The following is a 26,814-nucleotide window of genomic DNA, read 5'->3' as shown; positions in this document are numbered from 1 at the left end:
ATAGGCTAATGCAAGCACAATTATAGTAATGTATTGAACAGAACATTATGAATAATCTCAATCTGAGCCTCTGACTTCCCAGGTAAATCACACACACACACACATACAAATAAAAACAAACAACAACCACATACTGGGTGAAGCAAGGTGAAATACAATTACATAAACAATTTTGGCTGAAAGATATCCATTTGACCAGTGAACAAGAAATTCAGATAAGTAGGACTACAAGTTAGTATGAGAGCATTAATATCAAGGTGACAGAAATGGCTGAGACTATTCAGCTGAGAGAATACCAAGGTCAGTAGTCAAGGAAAATGTTCAGCAATTCTTGAGAGGCGTAACAAAATAATTATCTTAATAATGGAATAAGAAGGAATGCAACCACAATTATCACCTTCTGAAATATTCATTTTTGTCTCTATGTAAAAATTCTCCTGATCGTTAAAATGTTTCTATGGTTTTTTTTTCTTTATCCAATTAAATTATTTCACACTCAGGAAAGTGGAACCCACAGGAAACACTAGCAAGAAAACTGGAAGTCTGCTTCTGTACTACTATTGACTGTGATTTTTCTTTTCCTATTCTCAGGTGATTTGAGAAAGAGCTCTTCTGCCCAAGTCAATGGATAGACCAAATGATTCTGTAGTTTCTGAGTTTGTGTTGCTAGGATTCTCTAGTTCTTGGGAAATTGCACTTTTTCTCATGTTGATATTCTCCTTGCTCTATTTAGGAATCATCCTGGGAAATCTCTTCATTTTGTTTTTGGTAATTTTGGATTCTCACTTACATTCTCCTATGTACTTCTTATTAGCCAACCTGTCACTCATTGATGTTGGCCTTTCCTCTACCACAGTCCCCAAGATGATTACAGACCTTCCAAATAAATACAAGATAATCTCTTTCAAAAGTTGTATGACACAAATATGCTTCATCCACATAATGGGAGGAGTGGAGATGGTGTTACTCATAGCCATGGCATTTGACAGGTACACAGCAATCTGCAAGCCTCTTCACTACTCGAACATCATGAATCCTAGAATATGCATTTCATTTGTAATCACTGGCTGGGTAGCTGGGGTGATCCATGCTATGTCTCAATTTGCTTTCATTACAAACTTGCCCTTTTGCGGTCCTAACAAAGTAGACAGCTTTTATTGTGACTTTCCCAGGCTCATAAAACTTGCATGCACAGATGGAGCCAAATTTGAGTTTATTGTTGCTGCCAACAGTGGTTTCATGACTATGGGTACCTTCTTTCTGCTAATCCTTTCTTACATCTTCATTTTGGTCACTGTCTGGAAACGTTCTTCAGGAGACTTATCCAAGGCATTTGTCACTTTGTCAGCTCACATCACTGTGGTGGTTCTTTTCTTCACTCCATGCATGTTTCTCTATGTATGGCCTTTCCCCACATCAACAGTTGATCAATACCTGTTCATTGTTGACTTTGTTATTACCCCTGTCTTGAATCCTTCCATATATACATTAAGAAACAAACATATAAAGGTAGCTATAAAAAGATTGAACAAAGAGGGACATTATGTCAGATTTTGCTGACTAGAGCTGTGTTTGGAACTCTAAAACTATCCATCTATCTGTCCTTTAGATACCTACACTAGGCATCTGATATTTAACATGGCCAGATATGGACATGGCATCTACCCCACTGAACATATTCCTTCAGCTCTGTAGAGAATCAGCTCTTTGCCTTAACTACTACTGGAAAAGTGAATCCAACAAAAAAAATTGGTTATTTTAGTATACAGTATCACTCTTTACTAAACCATATTTATAATTAAAAATGTATCATCTTGATAATAGAAATAATATAATGACATCTCTTCTGTTTCTCATAAGGTTTGAAAATAAGTGGCAGACTTGCTTTGTTGAATGTTAGGAATCATCACATAGAATATATGTAGAACTAGTAGATCTACCTAGCTACTCTTTAGTGTTCCCTCAGAAGACCTAAAGACAAAATTTGATTATGGATGATTTACTTGAAGGATGAGATGGTTGGATGGCATCACCAACTCAATGGGCATGAGTCTGAGTAAACTCCGGGAGTTGGTGATGGACAGGGAGGGCTAGCATGCTGCAGTCCAAGGGGTCTCAAAGAGTCGGACACGACTGAGCGACTGAACTAAACTGATTTACTTGAAATCTTATCTTTAGAAACATCATTATTTAGCAAAGTGAGACAAGTGAACAATGTAAATGTAGCTGGCGTGTCATCTTACTGTAGCCCTCTGTGGGACTCAATAAACTCTGATATTTAGAAATGTCCCAAGTAAGAAAAGGAAGCTGGAATACTTCTCTAATTTTACCTTTAGAGAGTACATTAATTCCTTGGCATACCCAGCCTTTCCCACACAGAATACTGTATATGTGAGAAAGCCAGAGACAAGTCATCAGGTATACTTTCAGTTGCTGGCAGTGGGAAACCATATCCTTGTTTGAAAACAATAAATGTCCAGGCACAGTCCACTTCAGTTCCTGTTTAACTATACTTCATCTTGTCATAGACTCTTCAAAGTGGTGGTTTTCAATTTCACAAAAGAAAGACTCTAAACAGGAGAGACAGGCTATAGCAGCATAGTTGCTCCTCACTGATATTTTCTTCCGTTACTCATTTATTTTTTTATTTTTTTTTAATTTATTTATTTATTTTTAATTTTTACTTTACAATTCTGTATTGGTTTTGGCATAGATTGACATGAATCCACCACAGGTGTACATGCGTTCCCAAACAAATCCCCTTCATCCTTATGCACTTCTGCTGATGATCCATGTTGCTTACCCAGTGAGATCACCCAGTTAATTTATGAGCATTTGAGTTGCTGGTTAAAATGTTCTTGCCAGCCTATTGTTGCTACAATGGCACTTTTACAGTTACCATCAACCATGGAGCCAACCATGTAGCCTAGAAGGATCTCTCATTTTAGAAATATTCTTCATTGTATAACCCATTAAGAAGCAGCAACCCTATCTTTATCCAATATGGGATAAAAATGAGATTACTCAAACTTCTCACTGTTGTTCTTCTAACATGAGGAAACTCAAATGACAGAAAAGCAGCTAAAAATTGTTTTTTAGAATCCATACTATGTCTCACCAAAAAAGCATTCTCCCCACTTCAGCAGATCCTAAGATTTCAGGAATAGATAACACAAACTGCACAAGAAGTTCACTGAAATTCATGATAAGAGATAGTACTATTTTCTCTATCCCTTTGTTTTATAGGGGAAGATCCCCCGTAGAAGAGCATGGCAATCCACTCTAGTATTCTTGCCTGGAGAACTCCAGGGACAGAGGAGCCTGGCAGACTATAGCCCGTGAGGTCACAAAGAGTCAGATATGACTGCACGACTAACACTTGTTTTACAGAGATGTGCATTTAATGTGTTTCCCAGATGGCTCAGTAGTAAAGAATCTGCCTGTCAATACAGGAGACATGGGTTTTTCGATCCCTGGATCAGGAAGATCCCTTGGAGTAAGATATGGCAATCCACTCCACAATTCCTGCATGGAGAATCTCATGGACAGAGGAGCCTGGCGGGCTACAGTCCATGGGGTTGCAAAGGGTCGAGCACGACTGAGCACACATGCACATTTTATCTGTAGGGAACATAGCACTTATCTAAAGACAGTTCAAAGCATGTTATTTTGAAGCACAGACCCCACCTCTGCAGTGTATCATCTTCAAATTAGTGCCTCGGTTGTAATTTTAACAGGCTTTGCCAATGTGCTATCAGATCTCAGTTGTGCAGTATATGATAAGTTGAATTGGTCCCCTAGTTATGTTTGCTTTTGTGAATTTTCTTTGCTATAAGGGAGCACTTTCAGCCTAAGGAAATATTATGCATGATTTCATGTTGAAAATCAGATACCAGGAATACTTGGCTAGTTGTGCTGGACAAAGCACTAAAAATGGGAAAGATAATCTATACTCAGAATTATTTATTAATGCCAGAAAGGAAATATTTGTCTTTTCCATTTTAGAAGGGGTTAAATGTTAATAACTACCTTCAAGTGATTGATTTCCATCCTCAAAAGACAGCATCATTTGAAGAACCTATCTGTGCTGCCAACAGGCCATTCTACAGGGGTAGAAGCTAGAAAAAGCTTGTGTAAGAGGCCTACTCCGTACTTCTTCTCCACAGGTGAACCCATTGTGCAAAAATTAGGTGGACTGAGAAGAGATTAACAATCATTTATCCTTTCAATTACTTAGCTAAACACTTTAACAAAGGTAATGATTGTTTAAATTCTCATTGCACAAATCAGTTGTGTGATTCCTATCACCTAGCTGCAATCTGATATATTCCACTCCAATAAAAAGAAAAATACTTAAATGGTTCTACTAGTGAATTTGCCAAACATTTAAGAAGAACACAAGAATTCTTAAACTCCTTTAGAAATATATATATTTTTTAAGTTTATAAGGTCGAGACAAAAGATTTGAGTGTCAAACCAAACACACAAGAATCAGAGTTTTTACAGTTTTACAGCTTCAAACTATTGTAATAATTCAAAGGATTCAGGTAACTGGAAGACACAAAGTGAAGCAGGAGTCTGAGACTGCCAACGTAGCTTGCCCAGGTTCTTTCTTATTGCAATAGGATGCTCTCTGACCTGGATATAAAATGTGATCTCCAATGATGCATTAAGAATATCACATAGAAAAAGTCATGAAATCTATTTTGGTCTTGAAATCTCTCCCTATAATATTCCAGTAATTACAGAGGAACATTAATATTTTTCTGTAGGTCATGTACCCCATGGAACCTAAATTCCATATTAATTTACCAAGAGCAAACTAGAAGGACAAGATATACCCTGCTATTAATAACATTCCATTATCCATATTCTCATAAACATCACTAGGAAGAGATCCACTAAGTATGTATTCATGAAGATTTGACCAGATCATCTCTTCCTCTTATTCTCAGTCTCTCCCAAGCCATCATTCTACCTGTCTCTGTCTTCTCTGTTTCTACCTCTGTGACTCCTTTCTCCACCTGCGCACTCTCTCTCCTCCTTCCACCATCCTTCTTTCTCTTGGTTACCATGAAACAGCAGATGAGTTACAGACCCATTATCAATCCTTTCAATAACCATAATATTTTTAAAGGTCAGTAACATTACAAGAAAGGGAAATTACAATTCAATTTGTGTATCTCTTCAACACAGACACAAAACTCTAAAAGGTAATAGCAAACTATAGCCCCTGATATATAAGTAGGGTGAAACACCAGGTTAAGTCAGTTTTACTCACAGAATTTAAGATTGTTGGAAATCAATCAAAGGAATTCACCATGTTAAGGCTACAAGGGGGAAAAAAATCATACAAACAACATGGTAAATATAGAAAAAGTATTTGATAAAAACAAATATCCATTCTCAATAAATTTCATAGCAAAAGCTGTAGTAAATTAAGCATAGAAGGTATAGTGGGTTGAATAGTGTTCCCAAAAAATTCACATTCACTAAAACCTCAATGTGACCTTATTTGGAGATCAAACCATGTAGATTTAATTAAGGTAAGGCTCTAGATGAGGTCATCCTGAACTAGAGTGGGCCTGGAAATCAAATGAGTGACCTCAAAGGTACAAAGAAGGACACAGAAAGGCAAAAGAAAGGAGGCTCTATGAAGACAGAGGCAGAGATTAGAATTATGCCTCCACAAACCAAGGAATGTCAACAACCACCAGAAGCTGGAGAAGGCAAAGGAAAATTATTTCCTAGAATCTTCAAAGGGAGCATGGCTCTGTCAGCACCTTGATTTTGAACGTCTGTCCTCCAGAACTTTGAAAGAACTAATTCCTGAGCTTCCCTGGTGGCTTAGTGGTAAAGAATCTGACTGCCAATTCAGGAGACACAGTTCCATCCCTAATCCAGGAAGATCCCACATGCCATGGAGCAACTAAGCCCATACACCACAACTACTGAGCCTGTGCCCCACTGCCTGGGAGGTGCAACTACCGAGCCCACATGCAACAACTACTGAAGCCTGCGTGCCTAGAGCCCATACTCTGCAACAAGAGAAGAAACTGCAGTGAGAAGCCCACGCAGTGCAACTAGAAACGCCCATCACTGCAACTAGAGAAAAGCCCAGCAACAAAGACCCAGCATCAGTTCAGTTCAGTTCAGTCGCTCAGTCGTGTCCGACTCTTTGCAACCCCATGAATCGCAGCATGCAAGGCCTCCCTATCCATCACCATCTCCCGGAGTTCACTCAGACTCGCATCCATCGAGTCAGTGATGCCATCCAGCCATCTCATCCTCTGTCGTCCCTTCTTCCCCTGCCCCCAATCCCTCCCAGCATCAGAGTCTTTTCCAGTGAGTCAACTCTTCACATGAGGTGTCCAAAGTACTGGAGTTTCAGCTTTAGCATCATTTCCTCCAAAGAAATCCCAGGGCTGATCTCCTTCACAATGGACAGGTTGGATCTCCTTGCAGTTCAAGGGACTCACAATAGTCTTCTCCAACACCACAGTTCAAAAGCATCAATTCTTCAGCGCTCAGACTTCTTCACAGTCCAACTCTCACATCCATACATGACTACTGGAAAAACCATAGCCTTGACTAGACAGACCTTAATCAGCAGAGTAATGTCTCTGCTTTTGAATATGCTATTTAGGTTGGTCATAACTTTTCTTCCAAGGAGTAGGCGTCTTTTAATTTCTTGGGTGCAGTCACCATCTGCAGTGATTTTGGAGCCCCCCAAAATAAAGTCTGACACTGTTTCGACTGTTTCTCCATCTATTTCCCATGGAGTGATAGGACCGGATGCCATGATCTTCATTTTCTGAATGTTGAGCTTTAAGCCAACTTTTTCACATTCCTCTTTTACTTTCATCAAGAGGCTTTTGAGTTCCTCTTCACTTTCTGCCATAAGGGTGGTGTCATCTGCATATCTGAGGTTATTGATATTTCTCCCAGACCCAGCATAGCCAAAACAAATAAATAATTTTTTTAATGTTCAGGAAAGTCAAGAAAAATTAAAAAATAACAAACTCCTGAATAAATAAATTTTTTAAGCCACCAAGTTTGTGGTATTTTGTACAGCAGCCCTAGGAAACTAATTCTGTACATTTACATAAAAACTACAGTATATATTGCAGATAACATGAAATATTAAGAGCTTTCCTCCAAGATCAAAAATATGTCCACATTCTTGTTATAGCAATGAGGGTTTTATGAGTAAAATAAGGTCGGAATACTAAATAAAATGTATACATATTTAAAGTTATAAATAAAACTGGCATTCTTCCTAGACAACATTGTCATATATAAGTTAGTTATCTTTCCAATAGGCTCATATAGCATCTTCATAATAGCACTGAGAACTCTACTGCCTGCTTTATTTGAAGAAGGAAATGGCAACCCACTCCAGTATTCTTGCCTGGAGAATTCCAGGGACAGAGGAGCTTGGTGGGCTATGGCCCATGGGTTCACAAAGAGTTGGACACAACTGAGTGACTAACACTTTCATTTTTAGGCAGGGAACCAACTGGTGTAAGGCATTAATATTGAGGCAATTAAGTCTCTGTTTGGGAAACTGTTCTATATGCTGTGCAATTTGGGATAGTATCCCTGCCAGTAGCAGCAAATCCTCCTCCGGAATTTTGATAACCCAAAATACCTCCATACAGTGCCAAATGTCACCTAGAGACAACATAATGAGATGAGAATCACTGTTTTAAGGGGTATCATGGGATACCCCTCAGTTCATTCTTATGGAATTTAGGTCACATACAAACTGATCTAGCAAAAAGCAAATCTACCCACTAAAACTATAAGATAATGATGAAACACTGAAGATGACACAAATAAATGGAAAGATATTCTGTGCTCATGCATTGAAAGAATTAGTACTATCAAAATATCCATACTAAAAGCATGTATAGATTCAACACAATCTCTATCAAACTCAAATGGGATTATTTACAGAAATAGAATAAACAAGTATAAAATTGGTATGGAACTTCCCCCATAAAAAACAAATAGCCAGAGGAATCTTGATAAAGAACAAAGCTGGAGGCATCATGCTCCCTGAATTCAAAATCTATTACAAAGCTACAGTCATCAGAACAGTTATTGTATGAATGCAAAAATAGATGCATTTACAATGGAACAAATTAGAGAGCCCAGAAATAAACCCACACATAACCATTCAATTAATATATGACAAAACAGCCAGTAACACTTAATGAGAAAAGGACAGTTTTTTCAATAAATGGTTTTGAAAAAGTTGGATAGACACATGCAAAACAAAGAAACAGAATCACTACCTCACTTCAATTCAGTCTCTCAGTCGTGTCCAACTCTTTGAAACCCCATGGACTGCAGCACGCTAGGCCTCCCTGTCCATCACCAACTCCCAGAAAATACTCAAACTCATCTGCATGGAGTCAGTGATGCCATCTAACATCTCATCCTCCATCATCCCCTTCTCCTCCTGCTTTCAATACTTCCCAGCATCAGGGTTTTTCCAGTGAGTCAGTTCTTCTCATCAGGTGGCCAAAGTATTGGAGTTTCAGCTTCAGCATCAGTCCTTCTAATGAATATTCAGGACTGATTTCCTTTAGGATGGACTGGTTGGATCTCTTTGCAGTCCAAGGGACTCTGAAGAGTCTTTTCCAACACCACAGTTCAAAAGCATCAATTCTTCAGGGCTCAGCTTTTTTTAAGTCTAACTCTCACATCTATACATGACTACTAGAAAAACCATAGCTTTGACTAGATGGACCTTAGTTGGCAAAGTAATGTCTCTGCTTTTTAATATGCTGTCTAGGTTGGTCATAGCTTTTCTTCCAAGGAGCAAGTGTGTTTTAATTTCATGGCTGCAGTCACCATCTGCAGTGATTTTGGAGCCCCCCAAAATAAAATCAGCCACTGTTTCCACCGTTTCTCCCTCTATTTGCTATGAAGTGATGGACCAGATGCCATGATCTTCATTTTCTGAATGTTGAGCTTTAAGCCAACTTTTTCACTCTCCTCTTTCACTTTCATCAAGAGGCTCTTTAGTTCTTCACTTTCTGCCATAAGGGTGGTGTCATCTGCATATCTGATGTTATTGATATTTCTCCCAGCAATCCTGATTCCAGCTTGTGCTTCGTCCAGCCCAGCATTTCTCATGATGTACTCGGCATATAAGTTAAATAAGCAGGGTGACAACATACAGCCTTGACGTACTCCTTTTCCTATTGGAACCAGTCTGTTGTTCCATGTCCAGTTCTAACTGTTGCTTCTTGACCTGCATACAGCTTTCTCAGGAGGCAGGTCATGTGGTCTGGCATTCTCATCTCTTTAAGAATTTTCCACAATTTGTTGTGATCTACACAGTCAAAGGCTTTGGCATAGTTAATAAAGCAGAAGTAGATGCTTTTCTGACTCTCTTGTTTTTCGATGATCCAACGGATTTTGGCAATTTGATCTCTGGTTCCTATGTCTTTTCTAAATCCAGCTTGAATATCTGGAAGTTCATTGTTCATGTATTGCTTGCTGAAGCCTGGCTTGGAGAATTTTGAGCATTACTTTACTAGCGTGTGAGATCAATTGTGCGGTAGTTTGAGCATTCTTTGGCATTGCCTTTCTTTGGGACTGGATTAAAAACTGACCTTTTTCAGTCCTGTGGGCACTGCTGAGTTTTCCAAATTTGCTGCCATATTGAGTGCAGCACTTTCACAGCATCATCTTTCAGGATTTGAAACAGCTCAACTGGAGTTCCATCACCTCCACTAGCTTTCTTCATAGTGATGCTTTCTAAGGCCCACTTGACTTCATATTCCAGGATGTCTGGCTCTAGATGAGTGATCACACCATCGTGATTATCTGGGTCATGAAGATCTTTTTTGTACAGTTCTTCTGTTTATTCTTGCCACCTCTTCTTAATATCTTCTATTTCTGTTAGGTCCATACCATTTCTGTCCTTTATCGAGCCCATCTTTGCATGAAATGTTCCCTTGGTATCTCTACTTTTCTTGAAGAGATCTCTAGTCTTTCCCATTCTGTTCTTTTCCTCTATTTCTTTGCATTGATTGCTGAGGAACACTTTCTTATCTCTCCTTGCTATTTTTTGGAACTCTGCATTCAGATGCTTATATCTTTCCTTTTTTCCTTTGCTTTTCGCTTCTCTTCTTTTCATAGCTATTTGTAAGGCCTCCTCAGACAGCCATTTTGCCTTTTTGCATTTCTTTTCCATGGAGATGGTCTTGATCCCTGTCTCCTGCACAATGTCATGAACCTCTGTCCATAGTTCATCAGGCACTCTGTATAACAGATCTAGTCCCTTAAATCTATTTCTCACTTCCACTGTATAATCATAAGGGATTTGATTTAGGTCATACCTAAATGGTCTAGTGGTTTTCCCCACTTTATTCAATTTAATTCTGAATTTGGCAATAAGGAGTTCATGATCTGAGCCACAGTCAGCTCCTGGTCTTGTTTTTCCTGACTGTACAGAGCTTCTCCCTCTTTGCCTGCAAAGAATATAATCAATCTGATTTCGGTGTTGGCCATCTGGTGAGGTCCATGTGTAGAGTCTTCTCGTGTTGTTGGAAGAGGGTGTTTCCTATGACCAGTGTGTTCTCTTGGCAAAACTTTGTTAGGCTTTGCCATTCTTCATTCTGTATTCCAAGGCCAAATTTGCCTGTTACTCTGGGGGTTTCTTGACTTCCTACTTTTGCATTCCAGTCCCCTATAATGAAAAGGACATCTTTTTTGGGTGTTAGTTATTTTCTCAGTTAAATAAATCAAAGAAGGGCAAACATTGTATTACCTATATTATATGAGAAATCTAAAATATCAAACAAATACCCAAGCTCATGAATACAAAGAACAGATTTCTTGTTGCCAGAGTAAGGGTTGATGGAGTGTGAAAATGGGTGAGGGGAGTCTAAAAGAACTAGTGTTTATTTTTAGTTAAAGAATAAACAAGTCATGGAGATACAATGTTCAGCATGGTGACTATAGTTAATAACTATACTGTATATTTGAAAGTCACTAAGAGAGTTATCTCAAAAGTTACTATCATAGGAAAAAATTTTTTCATAACTACATATAGTGACAGATGTTAGTTAGATTTATTGTAGTGATCATTTCACAATGTATACAAATATTGAATCATTATTTTGTAAACCTAAAAAGAATACATGTAATGTTGCATGTCAGTTGTACCTCAATTTAAGAAGATGCTGTTAAGAAAATGAATAGACTAACCACTAAGAACATACACACACATAAACACACTGAGAAATAATATACAGGATAGGTATATAATTTAGAATATATAAATAAAACTCATATATCAAGAAGGTACAAATCTATAAAAAACTTAAACAATAAAAAGGCAAACATCCATTAAAAGGTAGATTTCAAAGATAGATTACAAAGGTAGATTACAAAGCTAATCTACAATCAAAGGTAGATTACAAAGCTAAACAGTCTTACCATATGTCCAGAAATTCCACCGTCTGGTTTTACTGAAATGAATTGAAATTTTATATCCAAACAAAAATCTGCATATGAATGTTTATAGCAGTATTATTCATAATTGACAAAACTTGGAAGCAACCAAATGCCCTTCCATAAATGAGTGATATATACAGACAATGTAATATTATTTAGCAATAAAAAGAAGTGAACTATCAATCCATGAAAAGACATGGTAGAACTTTAAATGCATATTGCTAAACCAATCTGAAATGGCTATAAACTATATGATATCAACTATATGACTGCTTGGAAAAGGCAAGACTGGAGATGGTTAAAAAAGATTAATGGTTGCCAAGGGAAGGTTAGGGGCTAAGAATAAATCAACTGAGCATTGAGGATTTTTTGTGAGTGAAACTATTCTGCATGATTATATGATGATGGATACATGTCATTATATCCTTCTCAATACCCATAGAATGTACAACACAAAGAATGTAGCATAATGTAAACAGTCAGTCAGTTCAGTTGCTCAGTCATGTCCGTCTCTTTGTGATCCCATAGACTGCAGCACTCCAGGCCTCCCTGTCCATTACCAACTCCTGGAGAATACTCAAAATCATGTCCATGGAGTCAGTGATGCCATCCAACCACCTCACCCTCTGTTGTCCCCTTCTCCCACCTTCAATCTTTCCCACCATCAGGGTCTTTTCTAATGAGTCAGTTCTTTGCATCAGGTAACCAAAGTATTGGAGTTTCAGCTTCAGTATCAGTCCTTCCAATGAATATTCAGGACCAGTTTCCTTTAGGATGGACTGGTTGGATCTCCTTACAGTCCAAGGGACTCTCAAGGGTCTTCTCCAACACCATAGTTCAAAAGCATCAATTCTTTGGGGCTCAACTTTCTTTAAGTCCAACTTTCACATCCATAATGACTACTGGAAAAGCCATAGCCTTGACTAGATGTACCTTTGTTGACAAAGTAATGTCTCTGCTTTTTAATATGCTGTCTTAGCTGGTCATAACTTTTCTTCCAAGGAGCAAATGTCTTTTAATTTCATGGCTGCAGTCACCATCTGCAGTGATTTTGGAGCTCCCCAAAATAAAGTCTGTCACTGTTTCCACTATTTCCCCATCTATTTGCCATGAAGTGCTGGAACAGGATGCCATGATCTTAGTTTTCTGAATGTTGAGTTTTAAGCCAACTGTAGACTTTAGTTAATAATAATGTATCACTATTAGCTCATCAGCTGTAGCAAAAACACCACTCTATGGCAAGATGTTAATGTAAAAGGACTTTGTGGAGGGCATGTGAGGAGGAATATGGGGATTCTATGCATAATTTTTCTGTAAATCTAAAACTGTGCTAAAAACTATAGTTTATTCACTTAAAAAATACCAATTGAGATTTTCCCAGTCTAATTTTCACTATTTTGAAACTCCCCCAATTTTCTCAAATATCAATTCACTATTTCTCAAAACTCCAAGTGTGACAAGTGGCTAAGTGTGTAGATGATGGTTCTCAAACTTATATTGGTGCCAAAAAGTTGTTCATATTACATGCAATAACTCAATGAACATCTAAAGCAAACCTAACATTCTCTAATCTTTGAGAAAAAAGAATATATTTTCAGAGTAAAAAGTTACTGCTCAATATCATATTAAAATTTTTGATTTCTCAGTAACTCTTCTGCAAATTGTAATAATTTACCCTTGGGAAAACCAATGTGCACAGACCTGGTTTCCACTAGAAGAAATTATGGACAATATCCAGTCCTGCTAATTGACTTCCTTTCTAATGATATGAACTATTTTTAACTCTCTGTATTAAGAAATGAAGAAATGGTGGCAATTCAAAAAGATTATTAACTTCCTTGTGCTTCAGTCTCTTGCAGCTCCTGCTGAGTGAAGTGTGCAACTGAGCAGGTACCTAGAAAACCTGTTCTCCAAAGCCTACCAACTGGTTTCAGTTTGCTTGCAAATCTTCCTTCCTCTATCTCCAGTTTCCTTTTGAATGATTTTCACTCACATTTTTTATATCCTCCTGGTCTCATTTTCATTATTTCAATTGTATTGTGAGGTAAATTTATCTTCAAAGAGTACTTATCTTTATTAAATTGATCTGTGAAGGGGCTTCAATTTTCCATTCCTTTTCTCCCCAAAATTAGATTCATGGAAATAAAAATTTATGTCTTAGCTACTTCATTCCAACAGACCACAATATGGCAGAACAAACTGTCTTCATTTTTTGAAAGAATTGAATACCAAGTCTTAAAAATTAAAATTACTAAAAAAAAGTTTATTGAGTACTCATTATGTGCCAGAGTATGGTCTGATGTTTTCCATTTATTACTTCACTTAATCCTCACAACAACACTATAAGGTAAGTACTATTATCATCCTTATCTTACAGATGAGGAAACTGAGGAAAAGAGAAATGAAGTAACTCACCCAAGGACAACCTAACTAATAAATCAAGGAGTAGTCTGGTCCCAGAATCCATGCTCTTAGTTATGACATTATACTATTTATGAAATTGTTCTTATATTATTTTTCTTATTTCTTTCACTAATTTCAAATTTTTCTTAGAAATTAGAAAATCCACAAATATTTCTTGTAAAATACAGGAAACAAGAGGTAATATTTAGGAAAAATATAAAATCATCTTTAACCCTACAAACTAAAGCTCTTGCAGTATATAGTCTAAATATTTCCATACACTTTTACTTTATATGCAGTGTTTTGTACTCTATAATTTCTTTTAACTTAATGACAAATTATGTATTTTAGGTTAGTTTATCGGAACTTCTAATTTATTATATGTGTATCAAAAATCCAAAGGTATTTAAAAGTTCTCTTCCTTAGCTGCTGCTGCTGCTAAGTCGCTTCAGTCGTGTCCGACTCTGTGCGACCCCATAGACAGCAGCCCACCAGGCTCCCCCGTCCCTGGGATTCTCCAGGCAAGAACACTGGAGTGGGTTGCCATTTCGTTCTCCAAACTATAACTGGAGGGAAATTGTCAGATACTCTGTAGTGCCTATAAACATTTTGTTTGAGGCAAAAGAGAAAGGTATCTTTCTAGTTTTATTGTATTAGGTGTAGAATCTAATTGGGAATGCAGGGTGTTGAGCTCACTCCGAGAGGCCCATGACAGGAAAGTGGCTGGTTTTCAGATTATCCCATCAGTGTACAAGTATCAGTGAATTCAATTCCTGAAGCCATTCGGTGGCTATTTGCTCAAAATTCATCACAGGGGCTTCAAGGCCCCTGATTTTACTTATTAATCTCTACAACAAGGATGTTAGTGGAGATTATCCTTTAGTAGTTCTTACATTGTGCCAGAAATAACACAACATATTGCTGCTGCTAAGTCACTTTAGTTGTGTCCGACTCTGTGCAACTCCGTAGACTGCAGCCCACCAGGCTCCCCTATCCCTGGGATTCTCCAGGCAAGAACACTGGAGTGGGTTGCCATTTCCTTCTCCAATATGCAACATATTGGGGCATACAAAATCAGCTAACAGCTCCTTTCCTTGAAAATCTTAGCTGAAAATAGAGAACTAATATACGAAAAATTTTAATATATTTTATTATAAAGAATACATAAAATATAACTAACAATAGTTTATAGAGAGAAGCTATTTACTCTGATTATGGTCTTCAATAAATTTTCCAGAGTAGGTGACATTTCATGTATGTCTTGAAGAATAAAGGGAAAAAGGACAAATAAATTCCATATGTCATGGTATTTTTTCACATTTCTCTGTCTTTGCATATGTTTTTATTTGGGTTATTCCTGGTCATCACAAAGCAGAGCCATTAAGCCTTTTGAGACTTTGGTTGACATTCTAACTCTGCCAGTTAGAAGCTATATAAACCAGAGCAGGCTATCAAACAATGGTGATGAAATGTATTCTCCTATAAAGTGGGAGAAGTATAACTTATTTCTTCTGATATTATGAGGATTTGAGAGGATATAGGTAAAACTATCTAGCACAAATGTTGCTTCCCTTTTCCCTTTAGGCATCACATTAACATTGAATGCAGGAACAAAGGGGCCAAGAAAAGAGCTTTCTACATATGAAGCTTTTTATTTTAAACTGGGAAACAAAACTTTCCCCAGAAGACATTATTCTATATGTCATTGTACAAATCTAGGTTACATGCTCCTCATAAACCAGTTCATGGCCAAGTGACATTGGATTATCATGCTTCATCTGGGGATGAGGATAAGGATTTGCCCTTTTTCAAAATTGAGAAATCTCTACCAAATACCTAAAGAGGTAGGTATTCCATTAGCCAGAAATTGGGAGGGAAAAGGTTTTGGGATGGGCAACATATATAGTAAATTGGGGATGAAGGAAATGGGTTGATTGATGCTTCTAGATCCATAGGGAAATCTAGTATACTTGGAGGTGCTGGCTTTGAAAAGCATAGAGCAGTCCTTGGAGAGTGTACTCTGAAAGTTCTGTGGCTCTTGATTCAAATTCTGGCTTTGCCACTTATCTTTCTGGGGCTCAGTTTCTTCACTGGTGAAACAGGTATAATAAAACTGAACATATTTTAAGGAGACATTAGGAGGCTTGTACTCCCAATGTACTTTGATAATGTACTTACAATTACCTGAGTATAGAAGACATTCAAATGTTAGCTGTGATCATAGCTGATTCTTAATTATCATCATCATATTTACCATTATTTACACTCAGCCAATATTTTAATTTTAGTTTCTCATTAATTAACATATTTATTAAAAGCGGTCATGGACCAAAGAAGATATACCATAAACCAAGTATTATAATTATTAAGTCCTGTGCACCTGAGCTCCATTTAAATTTTAAAAGCTGATGGTAAGAACTGATTAAATATGTTCAAGTGTTTTTGTCCTGGTGATCTCAGTAAGCTCAAAGAAGTTTGAAAATATTAATGGACTAAGAAATGTTTAGTTTAGAGCATACAGATTTAGTGTGAAAGTTGTGTTAAACTATTAATACAACTATTAACAGTTGTATAACAGAAGAGGTGATGGTTATTTGGTATAAGAACACAGGCAATGGTCAGAAAAACGATCTAAAATTTTTTGAGAAAAAATAAATTTAAAAGAGACTTAACTATGGAATATTAACTCTTTTTGGTTCTATCTGCAAAAATTACAGTCACAATTTTACCTTCAGATATCATCTATAGTACAATGAATTTGTTGCTAACCTTATTTCTTCCAAATTCTTAAGCTTCTCCTCTCAATCATATCTAATTTAATTACCTATAAAATAGACAATCTATGTCTGAACCAGTGATACCTATTCTTTTTAATTTTTGTCCTCAGGTCACTTAAAAATCGGCTCTTCTGTCCCTGTCAATGGCTGGAATAAATGACTCTATGGTCAATGAGTTTGTGTTATTGGCCCTTTCTTGCTCTTGGGAGAAAAGGCTTTTTCTTATTTTGATATGTTCTTTGCTCTACTTAGGGGTCATCTTGGGAAACCTTTTTATTTTGATTTTAGTAATTTTTGATTCTCACTTACATTCTCCTATGTACTTCCTACTCGCCAACCTTTCCCTCATTGATGTGGGCCTTTCCTCTACCACAGTTCCCAAGATAATCACAGACCTCTTAAATGAAGACAAAATAATATCTTTCCAAAGTTGTATGACACAGATATGTTTCATCCACACCATGGGAGGAGTGGAGATGGTGTTACTTATAGCCATGGCATTTGACAGGTGCACAGCAATATGTAAGCCTCTTCACTACTTGAAAATCATGAACCCTAAAATATGTGTTTCATTTGTAATCACTGGCTGGGTAATTGGGGTGATCCATGCTATGTCTCAATTTTTATTTGTTATAAAATTGCCATTCTGTGGGCCTAATGAAGTAGACAGCTTTTATTGTGACTTTCCTAAGATTATAAAACTTGCATGCACAGATGGAGCCAAGCTTGAGTTTATTGTTACTGCCAACAGCGGCTTCATGAGCATGGGCACCTTCTTCCTGCTAATCCTTTCCTACTCCTTCATTTTGGTCACTGTCTGGAAACGTTCTTCAGGAGACCTGTCCAAGGCATTTGTCACTTTGTCATCTCACATCACTGTGGTGGTTTTGTTTTTCACTCCATGCATGCTTCTCTATGTCTGGCCTTCTCCTCCACCATCACTTGATAAAAATCTGTTCATTGTTGACTTTGCTATTACCCCTGTGTTGAACCCTGCCATCTATACACTGAGGAACAAAGACATAAAGGGAGCAATAAAAAGATTGCTCAAAAAGATACTTTTTCCCAGATTTTGTTGACCACAGCATTTTTTGAAGCTTGAAAACTGTATATATCCAGCTGGCCCATCTCCACTTAGGCACCTCAGATTTATCATTCCCAGAATAGACTCATCATCTGCCATCCTATATCTGCTACTACTTTACCTGTGGAGTATAAGACCGTTACCATCATGGGAAATGTAAATATATTATACTAAGAATTGATATCCTTACAGAGAACAGCATGATCTGACAAAGAAACTTTTGAATTTTGGGTTATTTTTCAAATAAAAAGATATAATGATATTGCTTCTGTTATACATGAGGTGTAAAAAATAACCTGTAAATGTGTTGTGATTAATGTTAAGAATCACCACATTGAATTGCTATATATGTAGTTGCAATGATTTTACTTATTATTTAAAAGAGACAAAATCTGAGAATGCAAGTAGTTTATTTGGAAAGGTTTCCTAGAACACAATTGTTCAGAAGTGGGAACATGAAACAACAAAGAGAAGATGCCAATAAAGAGTATATTAACTGGTATCCTACTACTATACACAAGTGGGGAGAAATCCTGCTGTGACCCTTTAAGAAACTGTATAGATTCTATGACTTACAGTTGCCCCACCTGAGATGCAAGGAAGCTGTTTGTTTCTGTACTAGTATAGCTCTCATAGGGACTTCCCTGTAGCTCAAATGGTAAAGAATCTGGATGCAATGCAGGGGACCAGAGTTTGACCCTGGGTCAGGAAGATCCTCTGGAGAAGGGAATGGCAATCCACTCCAGTATTCTTGCCTGGAGAATCCCATGGACATAGAAGCCTGTGGACTACAGTCTGTGGAGTTGCAAAGAGTCAGACATGATTGAACAACTAACACACACATAGCTCTGAGGCATTAACTCCATGGCATTTCTAGGCTTCCCCACACAGTGGGTTGAACAATTTGATAGCCAGGAAAATGTCTTCAGGTAGAAAGTTTCTGGAACTCATAGTGTTGCAGAAACTAGTAATCAAGAAACCAAGCACCACATTCAGAAAGTTGGAGAACTCAGGTTTATTATGCCAGCAGGACCAGAGGAGCTAACACTCTAAGCTCTGAGCCCTGAACAAAGGGGTTACAGAGTCTTTATAGACAGACTATAGAGGGCAACAATAGATGTTAATAGGCTGGTTTGAACTAAGGGGCTTCACGTGCGTGGGAATAGCAGTCAAGATGGGGATGCCTGACCTTTACATGGACAGGCATGATTAAGCAGGTTTGCAGGGGCTGGGCAATAGCAAAGAGCAGGACAAGGGTGAGTAAGATAAGCTCCAGTTTCTAGTATTGTAAGTCCCCACTTTCTGAGCCTACAAGGATCTCCAGACTTTGCAAGGAGCAAGCTGAGTTACAGAGGCAGAATGAGCAGGATGTTACGTAAAATTTTAACTCTTGTTCTTCAGTAATAGAAAACAGTGTACGTTCTTGGAAATATTAAGTGCAGAGGACATGCATGAGGTGCTAAGAGCATCAGATGTCTTGCTTAGAGGCATTCACATCCCATGTAAGTTCACCTCATCATTAATTTTTCAAACACAAGAGTGTAAATGGAACAAGTGTTAATTTGTCTGTCATTGCACATGCACCTAGGATGATATTCATCATCATCTTTTTTAAATTTTTTTTTTACTGAAGCATAGTTGATTTACAATGTTATATATCACTTTCAGTGTACAGCATAGTGCTTCAGTATTTATGCAGATTACACTCCATTATAGGCTATTACAAGATATAATGGCTATGATTCTTTGTGTAGTGCAGTATATTCTTATTGTTTATCTATTTTATACAAAGTACTTTATATCTGATATCCATCAACTTCCTGCTCCACTACCCTTTCTAGATCATCCTTACATTATCCATCACGTTTGCTAATCGAGATTACTTGCCCAGATCCATATCTTCCTACTTGAGCAGTCTAAGTCCAAGTCCATAATCTTCTCAGACCGTAAGTTCTACAGCTGCTCATTTAAAGTTATCATCCATTACTGTTGATGCAAGTGTTCAGTTCAGTTCAGTCGCTCAGTCGTGTCCGACTCTTTGCAACCCCATGAATCGCAGCAAGCCAGGCCTCCCTGTCCATCACCATCTCCTGGAGTTCACTCAGACTCACGCCCATCGAGTCCGTGATGCCATCCAGCCATCTCATCCTCGGTCGTCCCCTTCTCCTCCTGCCCCCAATCCTTCCCAGCATCAGAGTCTTTTCCAGTGAGTCAACTCTTTGCATCAGATGGCCAAAGTATTGGAGTTTCAGCTTCAGCATCAGTCCTTCCAAAGAAAACCCAGGACTGATCTCCTTTAAAATGGACTGGTTGGATCTCCTTGCAGTCCAGGGACTCTCAAGAATCTTCTCCAACACCACAGTTCAAAAGCATCAACTCTTTGGCACTCAGCCTTCTTCACAGTCCAACTCTCACATCCATACATGACCACAGGAAAAACCATAGCCTGGACTAGATGGAACTATATTAATTCATGATAATTAAGGTTAATTATCCCTAGACTGCTAGAAACTTGTTTCATTGTCTGATGATCTACTGACACAAGAAAATCAAAATGACAGGAGAGCTGCCAAAATTTTAGGTTTATTAGAATGCTTACTCTATCCTCAGCAGGAGCATTTTCCCAACCCTGTAGAGTTCAAAGTTGTAGGTTCAGAAAGCTCAAGTTCTCCAATGAAGTGATGGTGAATAAAGCCACTTACCATCTACCCTTGGCTCCCAAACCTATGCATTCTGGGGCACAATACTTTATACTAATGGTTAAAGTTAAAGCACAGAGTGCCATTTCCAAACTGGGACTAACTTGCATCTTAACCTATACCTTTAAAAAGCTATCCCCACATTCTATGAGCTGACAGCTTCTGTTCACTGAAGCACCAGTGGATCACTTGATTGTGTGCTCGTTTCTACTTTCTTTCTTGTCAACATATTCCTTTGTCCTAAGCAATGTTATGAAGGACATTAAGCATTCTATGTGTTTTTGGATCACCTAACGGCCAAGGTCCATCTAGTCAAGGCTATGGTTTTTCCAGTGGTCATGTATGGATGTGAAAGTTGGACTGTGAAGAAAGCTGAGTGCCGAAGAATTGATGCTTTTGAACTGTGGTGTTGGAGAAGACTCCTAAGAGTCTCTTGGACTGCAAGGAGATCCAACCAGTCCATTCTAAAGGAGATCAGTCCTGGGTGTTCTTTGGAAGGACTGATGCTGAAGCTGAAACTCCAATACTTTGGCCACCTGATGCAAAGAGTTGACTCACTGGAAAAGACTCTGATGCTGGGAAGGATTGGGGGCAGGAGGAGAAGGGGACGACAGAGGATGAGATGGCTGGATTGCATCACCAACTCGATGGACATGAGTTTGGGTGAGCTCCGGGAGTTGGTGATGGACAAGGAGCCCTGGCGTGCTGCAATTCATGGGGTCACAAAGAGTCAGACACGACTGAGTGACTGAACTGAATGGCCAAGGTATTGCTGTAAGAGTAGTCAAAGTGATACCTGGAAAATATATGTATCCCAGAAAAACAATTTGTTGTTCTTCCAACATGGAAGGGATCCAATGTAAATAACTTGCCATTAAGTTGCTGATCAAATGACTAAATAGATTGAACCATATCAAGCATTGAGCACTCATCCATGTGTGCTTCTGAAAGGTCAAACATTCAAGGGTGGTGATAGATAGAATTGCCTTTATGAGAAGTAACCATGCTGAAAGAACTCATAGAAAGACTTCACCCTTGCCTTTTAAAAGTTCTTCATTCATGGGCCATTATGTAAGCACTGGAGTGCCTAATAGGTGATGTCATCCAGACATCTCATCCTCTGTCGCCCCCTTTACCTCCTGCCCCCAATCCTTCCCAGCATCAGAGTCTTTCCAATGAGTCAACTCTTTGCATGAGGTGGCCAAAGTACTGGAGCTTCAGCTTTAGCATCATTCCTTCCAAAGAACACCCAGGACTGATCTCCTTTAAAATGGACTGGTTGGATCTCCTTGCAGTCCAGGGACTCTCAAGAGTCTTCTCCAACACCACAGTTCAAAAGCATCAACTCTTTGGCACTCAGCTTTCTTCACAGTCCAACTCTCACATCCATACATGACTACTGGAAAAATCATAGCCTTGACTAGATGGACCTTAGTCGGCAAAGTAATGTCTCTGCTTTTTAATATGCTATCTAGGTTAGTCATAACTGTTCTTCCAAGGAGTAAGTGTCTTTTAATTTCATGGCTGCAGTCACCATCTGCAGTGATTTTGGAGCCCCAAAAAATAAAGTCTGACATTATTTCCACTGTTTCCCCATCTATTTGCCATGAAGTGATGGGACCAGATGCCATGATCTTAGTTTTCAGAATGTTAAGCTTTATGCCAGGTTTTTCACTCCCCTCTTTCACTTTCATCAAGGGGCTTTTGAGTTCCTCTTCACTTTCTGCCATAAGGGTGGTGTCATCTGCATATCTGAGGTTATTGATATCTCTCCTGGCAATCTTGATTCCAGTTTGTGCTTCTTCCAGCCCAGCATTTCTCATGATATACTCTGCATATAAGTTAAATAAGCAGTGTGACAATATATAGCCTTGACGTACTCTACTCCTTTTCCTGTTTGGAACCAGTCTGTTGTTCCATGTCCAGTTCTAACTTTTGCTTCTTGACCTGCATATAGGTTTCTCAAGAGGCAGGTCAGGTGGTCTGGTTTTCCCATCTCTTGAAGAATTTTCCATAGTTTATTATGATCCACACAGTCAAAGTCTTTGGCATAGTCAATAAAGCAGAAATAGATGTTTTTCTGGAACTCTCTTTTTCAATGATCCAGCGGATGTTGGCAATTTGATCTCTGGTTCCTCTGCCTTTTCTAAATCCAGCTTGAACTTCTGGAATCATGGTTCATGTATTACTAGTGTCAAAAATCATAATAACACTCTACGTCTAATATCACATATATGCATACTTCATTCCCTCCATAAATCTGTGTTCTTTTTCATTTTCTTGGCCCTCTTTCTCCTCTGTTGCTCTCCTTCAATTTTCTTTTCATTTTTATTGCAAACATGTGGCCAATTTAGAAAAATATAAAATATATTCAAAATTTTAATATTAAAATGACATTCATTATCCAAAGGTATCAAGATATGTTATTGTATATATGAACATATTTTTGCAATGTAAACATATCAAGAGCACATCACAAAAAACACTCATTTGTAATCAGTTTTTGTCACAATAATTTAGTGGAAATGACAACAAAACTATATTTGCATCTATGATAATGGCCGTATTTATTTTGGTATCAGTCTTAACTTCCCCTTTCTGTACACCTTTTCATAACTTATCTCTTTTAATACACTTCTATTTTTTCTCTTTAGATTGGATAATGAATGGATTCAAATATGTCTTATAGATAGACATCTATAATCATTCTGTTTATATGAAGTGATGATAGATACTCTCCTGTATTTAAAAGTTGTTGGTAGCAATTTCACTTACCTGCAAACAGCATTTTAGCAGAACAAATCTTCAAATACTTGAAGACAAGCTGTCATGACCTTTATGGTCTGTAGTTTTTACATTTTCTTAGTTTATCATGACTAAATATTTTGTTTCAGTGAAGACATCATTATTTCTCAGTTTCATATTTGAATTGCCAGTCATTAATCCTCTAACACAGTGCTCAAAACACAAAATCTCTCTCAATCCTAATAAAGTATTGAAAAATCCTCTTTTTGAGTCTTTTGAAAATCCTTCTTTGCAATTTTGAGTTTCCCTTGATTTAACGTGTGTTGTAATTCTCCAAGTGTCAGAAACGATCAGAGAAGTAAACCTTTTAATTTCATGCTACCATCCTACATGCAACAACCATGCCCTCATTAGTTGGTAACTATTCTATGTGTGATTAATGCCTGAGATTTCTCAAGTGTGAAGTAAAAGAAAAATAGAGATTACATTCTCCTAGAGTGTGTGCGAACAAATATGATTTGCTTGAACACTCCAAATATACCTGATTATTCATGATATGTAAGATGTTATATTAAATAAATATGAATAACATGGAAGAAGTTGGAATTATTGCACAATAAGCTTGGTAAAGTAGCTCTCTGCTAGGAATATGTTACTCATTTTTCCTAATTCCTCCACCTTACCTGCCATGTTTCCACATAATTTCTTTGTTGCCCTGGCCTAACTTTTGATTATCTCATTTCTCCTATTCACTTATCATCATTCTTTCAGCTCCTCTATCTGTAAGTCTTCTCACTTCATATTTTGGCATTTACAATATGTTTTCCACAGATTCATTGAAGAACAAATAATGTATTAATTTTGGTACTCACATTTCTCATTTCTTTCTTATTTTCTACCTTCAGACTATTTCAGCTTCTTCTCTACTGATTGAGTCAATGGATGGAGTAAATGACTCTATGGTATCTGAATTTGTACTAATCGGACTTTCAAATTCATGGAAAATGCAACTTTTTTGTTGTTGTTGTTGTTGTTCTTTGTGTTCTACATGGGAATTATCCTGGGAAACTTCTTTGTTGTGTTCACAGTAATTATTGACTCTCATTTACACTCCCCTATGTACTTCCTGTCGGCCAACCTCTCTATTGATCTAGGTCTTTCCTCTACCACAGTACCCAAAATGATCTCTGATCTTGTCACTAACTGCAACATCATTTCTTTTCCAAAATGTATGACAGATATTTTTCATTCATGTCATGGGTGGAGTTGAGATGGTTCTGCTCATAGCCATGGCATTTGACAGGTATACTGCAATCTGTAAGCCTCTCCACTACCTGACAATTATGAGCTACAAAATGTGTCTTGCCTTTGTAGTGGTTGCATGGATAGTGGAGATAATCCATGCTGTATCTCATGTTTGTTTGTTTTTGTCATAAACTTGCCTTTTTGTGGTCCCAATAAAGTAAACAGTTTTTTATTGTGATTTGCCTCGGGTCATTAAACTTGCTTGTGTAGACACTTACAAGCTAGAGTTTGTAATTATTGCTAATAGTGGGTTTATATCCATGGCTGCCTTCTTCTCTTTAATTATATCCAACATTTTCATTTTGGTCATGGTCTGGAAACCTTCAGGAGACTGTCAGCTCACACTCTAATAATTTTCTTTTTTATGCCATGTATGTTTTTCTAGGTGTGGCCTTTCCCTGCAACATCACTGGATAAGTATTTGTTTATTGCTGCCTTTGCCATACCCTTGTCTTGAATCCTGCCATTTATACTTTAAGAAACAAAGATATGAGAATTGCCACAAGAAGACTGGGCAAACAGATTCTAGGCTCTAGTGGGATCTTATAATGAATGGAGCAAATCTAGAGTACAAGATACTTCAGGCTCACCAAAAACACTGAGAGTCATGTGACTACCATCATTACTATGGTAAGAATTACTATTTTGAATGTGAGTTCAACAAAGGTACACCTGTAGAAACTGATGTGTCAGGTCAGAGTTGACTTTATTTTGCCAATCACAGGGAATAAATTGACTTCATCTACTTTCATGGAGAAGAGAGATGAGAAGAGAAAAGTGAGCTGATTTCCAGGCGTAAACTTAACATTCAAATACCATTTTCTGTGTGACATTTCTTACGTCTTTCTTTACTAGGTGTGATTACTGTCAGTTACAAATAAATATCTCAAAAAGTGCTAGAAATTTCTCATAGCAAAATAATGGATTAGATAGATTAAGTGTAAGTTTAATTATGGGAAAACAATGGAAACAGCGACAGGAGTTGTGATTGACAGGGAAGCCTGGCATGCTGCAGTCCATGGGTCACAAAGAGTTGGACACAACTGAGTGACTGAACTTAACTGAAGTTTAATTATAAATAAAGTATATTTTTTAATTTTCTTTTTTTTTAATTTTTATTTTTACTTTATTTTGCTTTACAATACTGTATTGGTTTTGCCATACATTGACATGAATCAGCCACGGGTGTACATGAGTTCCCAATCCTGAAGCCCCCTCCCACCCCATATCATCTCTCTGGATCATCCCCATGCACCAGCCCCAAGCATCCTGTATCCTGGATCGAACATACACTGGCGATCCGTTTCTTACCTGATAGTATACAGGTTTCAGTGCCATTCTCCTAAATCATCCAACCCTCTCCCTCTCCCACAGAGTCCAAAAGTCCATTCTATACATCTGTGTCTCTTTTGCTGTCTTGCATACAGGGTTATCATTACCATCTTTCTAAATTCCATATATATGTGTTGCTGCTGCTGCTGCTAAATTGCTTCAGTCGTGTCCGACTCTGTGCGACCCCATAGACAGCAGTATACTGTATTGGTGTTTTTCTTTCTGGCTTATTCACTCTGTATAATAGGCTCCAGTTTCATCCACCTCATTAGAACTGATTCAAATGTATTCTTTTTAATGGCTGAGTAATACTCCATTGTGTATATGTACCATAGCTTTCTACCCATTCATCTGCTGATGGACATCTAGGTTGTTTCCATGTCCTGGCTATTATAAACAGTGTTGCGATGAACATTGGGGTACACGTGTCTCTTTCATTTCTGGTTTCCTCGGTGTGTATGCCCAGCAGTGAAATTGCTGGGTCATATGGCAGTTCTAGTTCCAGTTTTTTAAGGAATCTCCACACGGTTCTCCATAGTGGCTGTACTAGTTTGCATTCCCACCAACGGTGTAAGAAGGTTCCCTTTTCTCCACACCTTTTCTAGCATTTATTGCTTGTAGACTTTTGGATCGCTGCCATTCTGACTGGTGTGAAATGGTACCTCATTGTGGTTTTGATTTGCATTTCTCTGATAATGAGTGATGTTGAGCTTTTTAAATTTTCTATCTCAATTTTAGTTTGATTTAAAATAAGAATAAAATCAGCTATGTATTTCCTATGTTAAGCCTTGACTCAATACTTGACTATACTTTGAGCTTTTTTAGTTTAGGATGCTATTTCAATTTTGAGTTTAGACTTGAATGAGATTTGAGTGACTGTAGGTAGAAAAAATTTTTTAACACTATTAATTCTTTAGATAAATACAGACCAAAGATTTTTGGACTCTTACTTTTCTGTCATTCTGAAAATGAATGTCTTCTAATATTCAAT

At 37.7% G+C, this 26,814-nt stretch overlaps 2 protein-coding genes and 1 pseudogene across 2 annotated transcripts; all 3 read left to right on the top strand.

The window, feature by feature from the left end:
• Positions 1-615: 615 nt before the first annotated feature.
• On the top strand, positions 616-1,560 carry LOC120853289 (olfactory receptor 4F21-like). The gene has a single exon (XM_040227023.1). The coding sequence runs from the start codon at positions 625-627 to the stop codon at positions 1,558-1,560; it is 936 nt and encodes a 311-aa protein (XP_040082957.1). The 5' UTR covers positions 616-624.
• A 15,241-nt stretch (positions 1,561-16,801) lies between these two features.
• LOC120853288 (olfactory receptor 4F21-like) lies at positions 16,802-17,737 on the top strand. The gene has a single exon (XM_040227022.1). It carries the CDS (start codon positions 16,802-16,804, stop codon positions 17,735-17,737), a length of 936 nt encoding a protein of 311 aa, XP_040082956.1.
• A 6,339-nt stretch (positions 17,738-24,076) lies between these two features.
• On the top strand, positions 24,077-24,841 carry LOC120853666 (annotated as a pseudogene).
• Positions 24,842-26,814: the final 1,973 nt, after the last annotated feature.

Source organism: Oryx dammah, unplaced genomic scaffold, assembly GCF_014754425.2.
Source record: "Oryx dammah isolate SB20612 unplaced genomic scaffold, SCBI_Odam_1.1 HiC_scaffold_26, whole genome shotgun sequence".
Classification (NCBI taxonomy): domain Eukaryota; kingdom Metazoa; phylum Chordata; class Mammalia; order Artiodactyla; family Bovidae; genus Oryx; species Oryx dammah.
This window is presented reverse-complemented; position numbering and strand designations above follow the sequence as displayed.

Bases quoted from the DNA above. Each gene is read 5' to 3' on its own strand.
- LOC120853289 (XM_040227023.1), top strand. From the start codon at position 625: ATGGATAGACCAAATGATTCTGTAGTTTCTGAGTTTGTGTTGCTAGGA.
- LOC120853288 (XM_040227022.1), top strand. From the start codon at position 16,802: ATGGCTGGAATAAATGACTCTATGGTCAATGAGTTTGTGTTATTGGCC.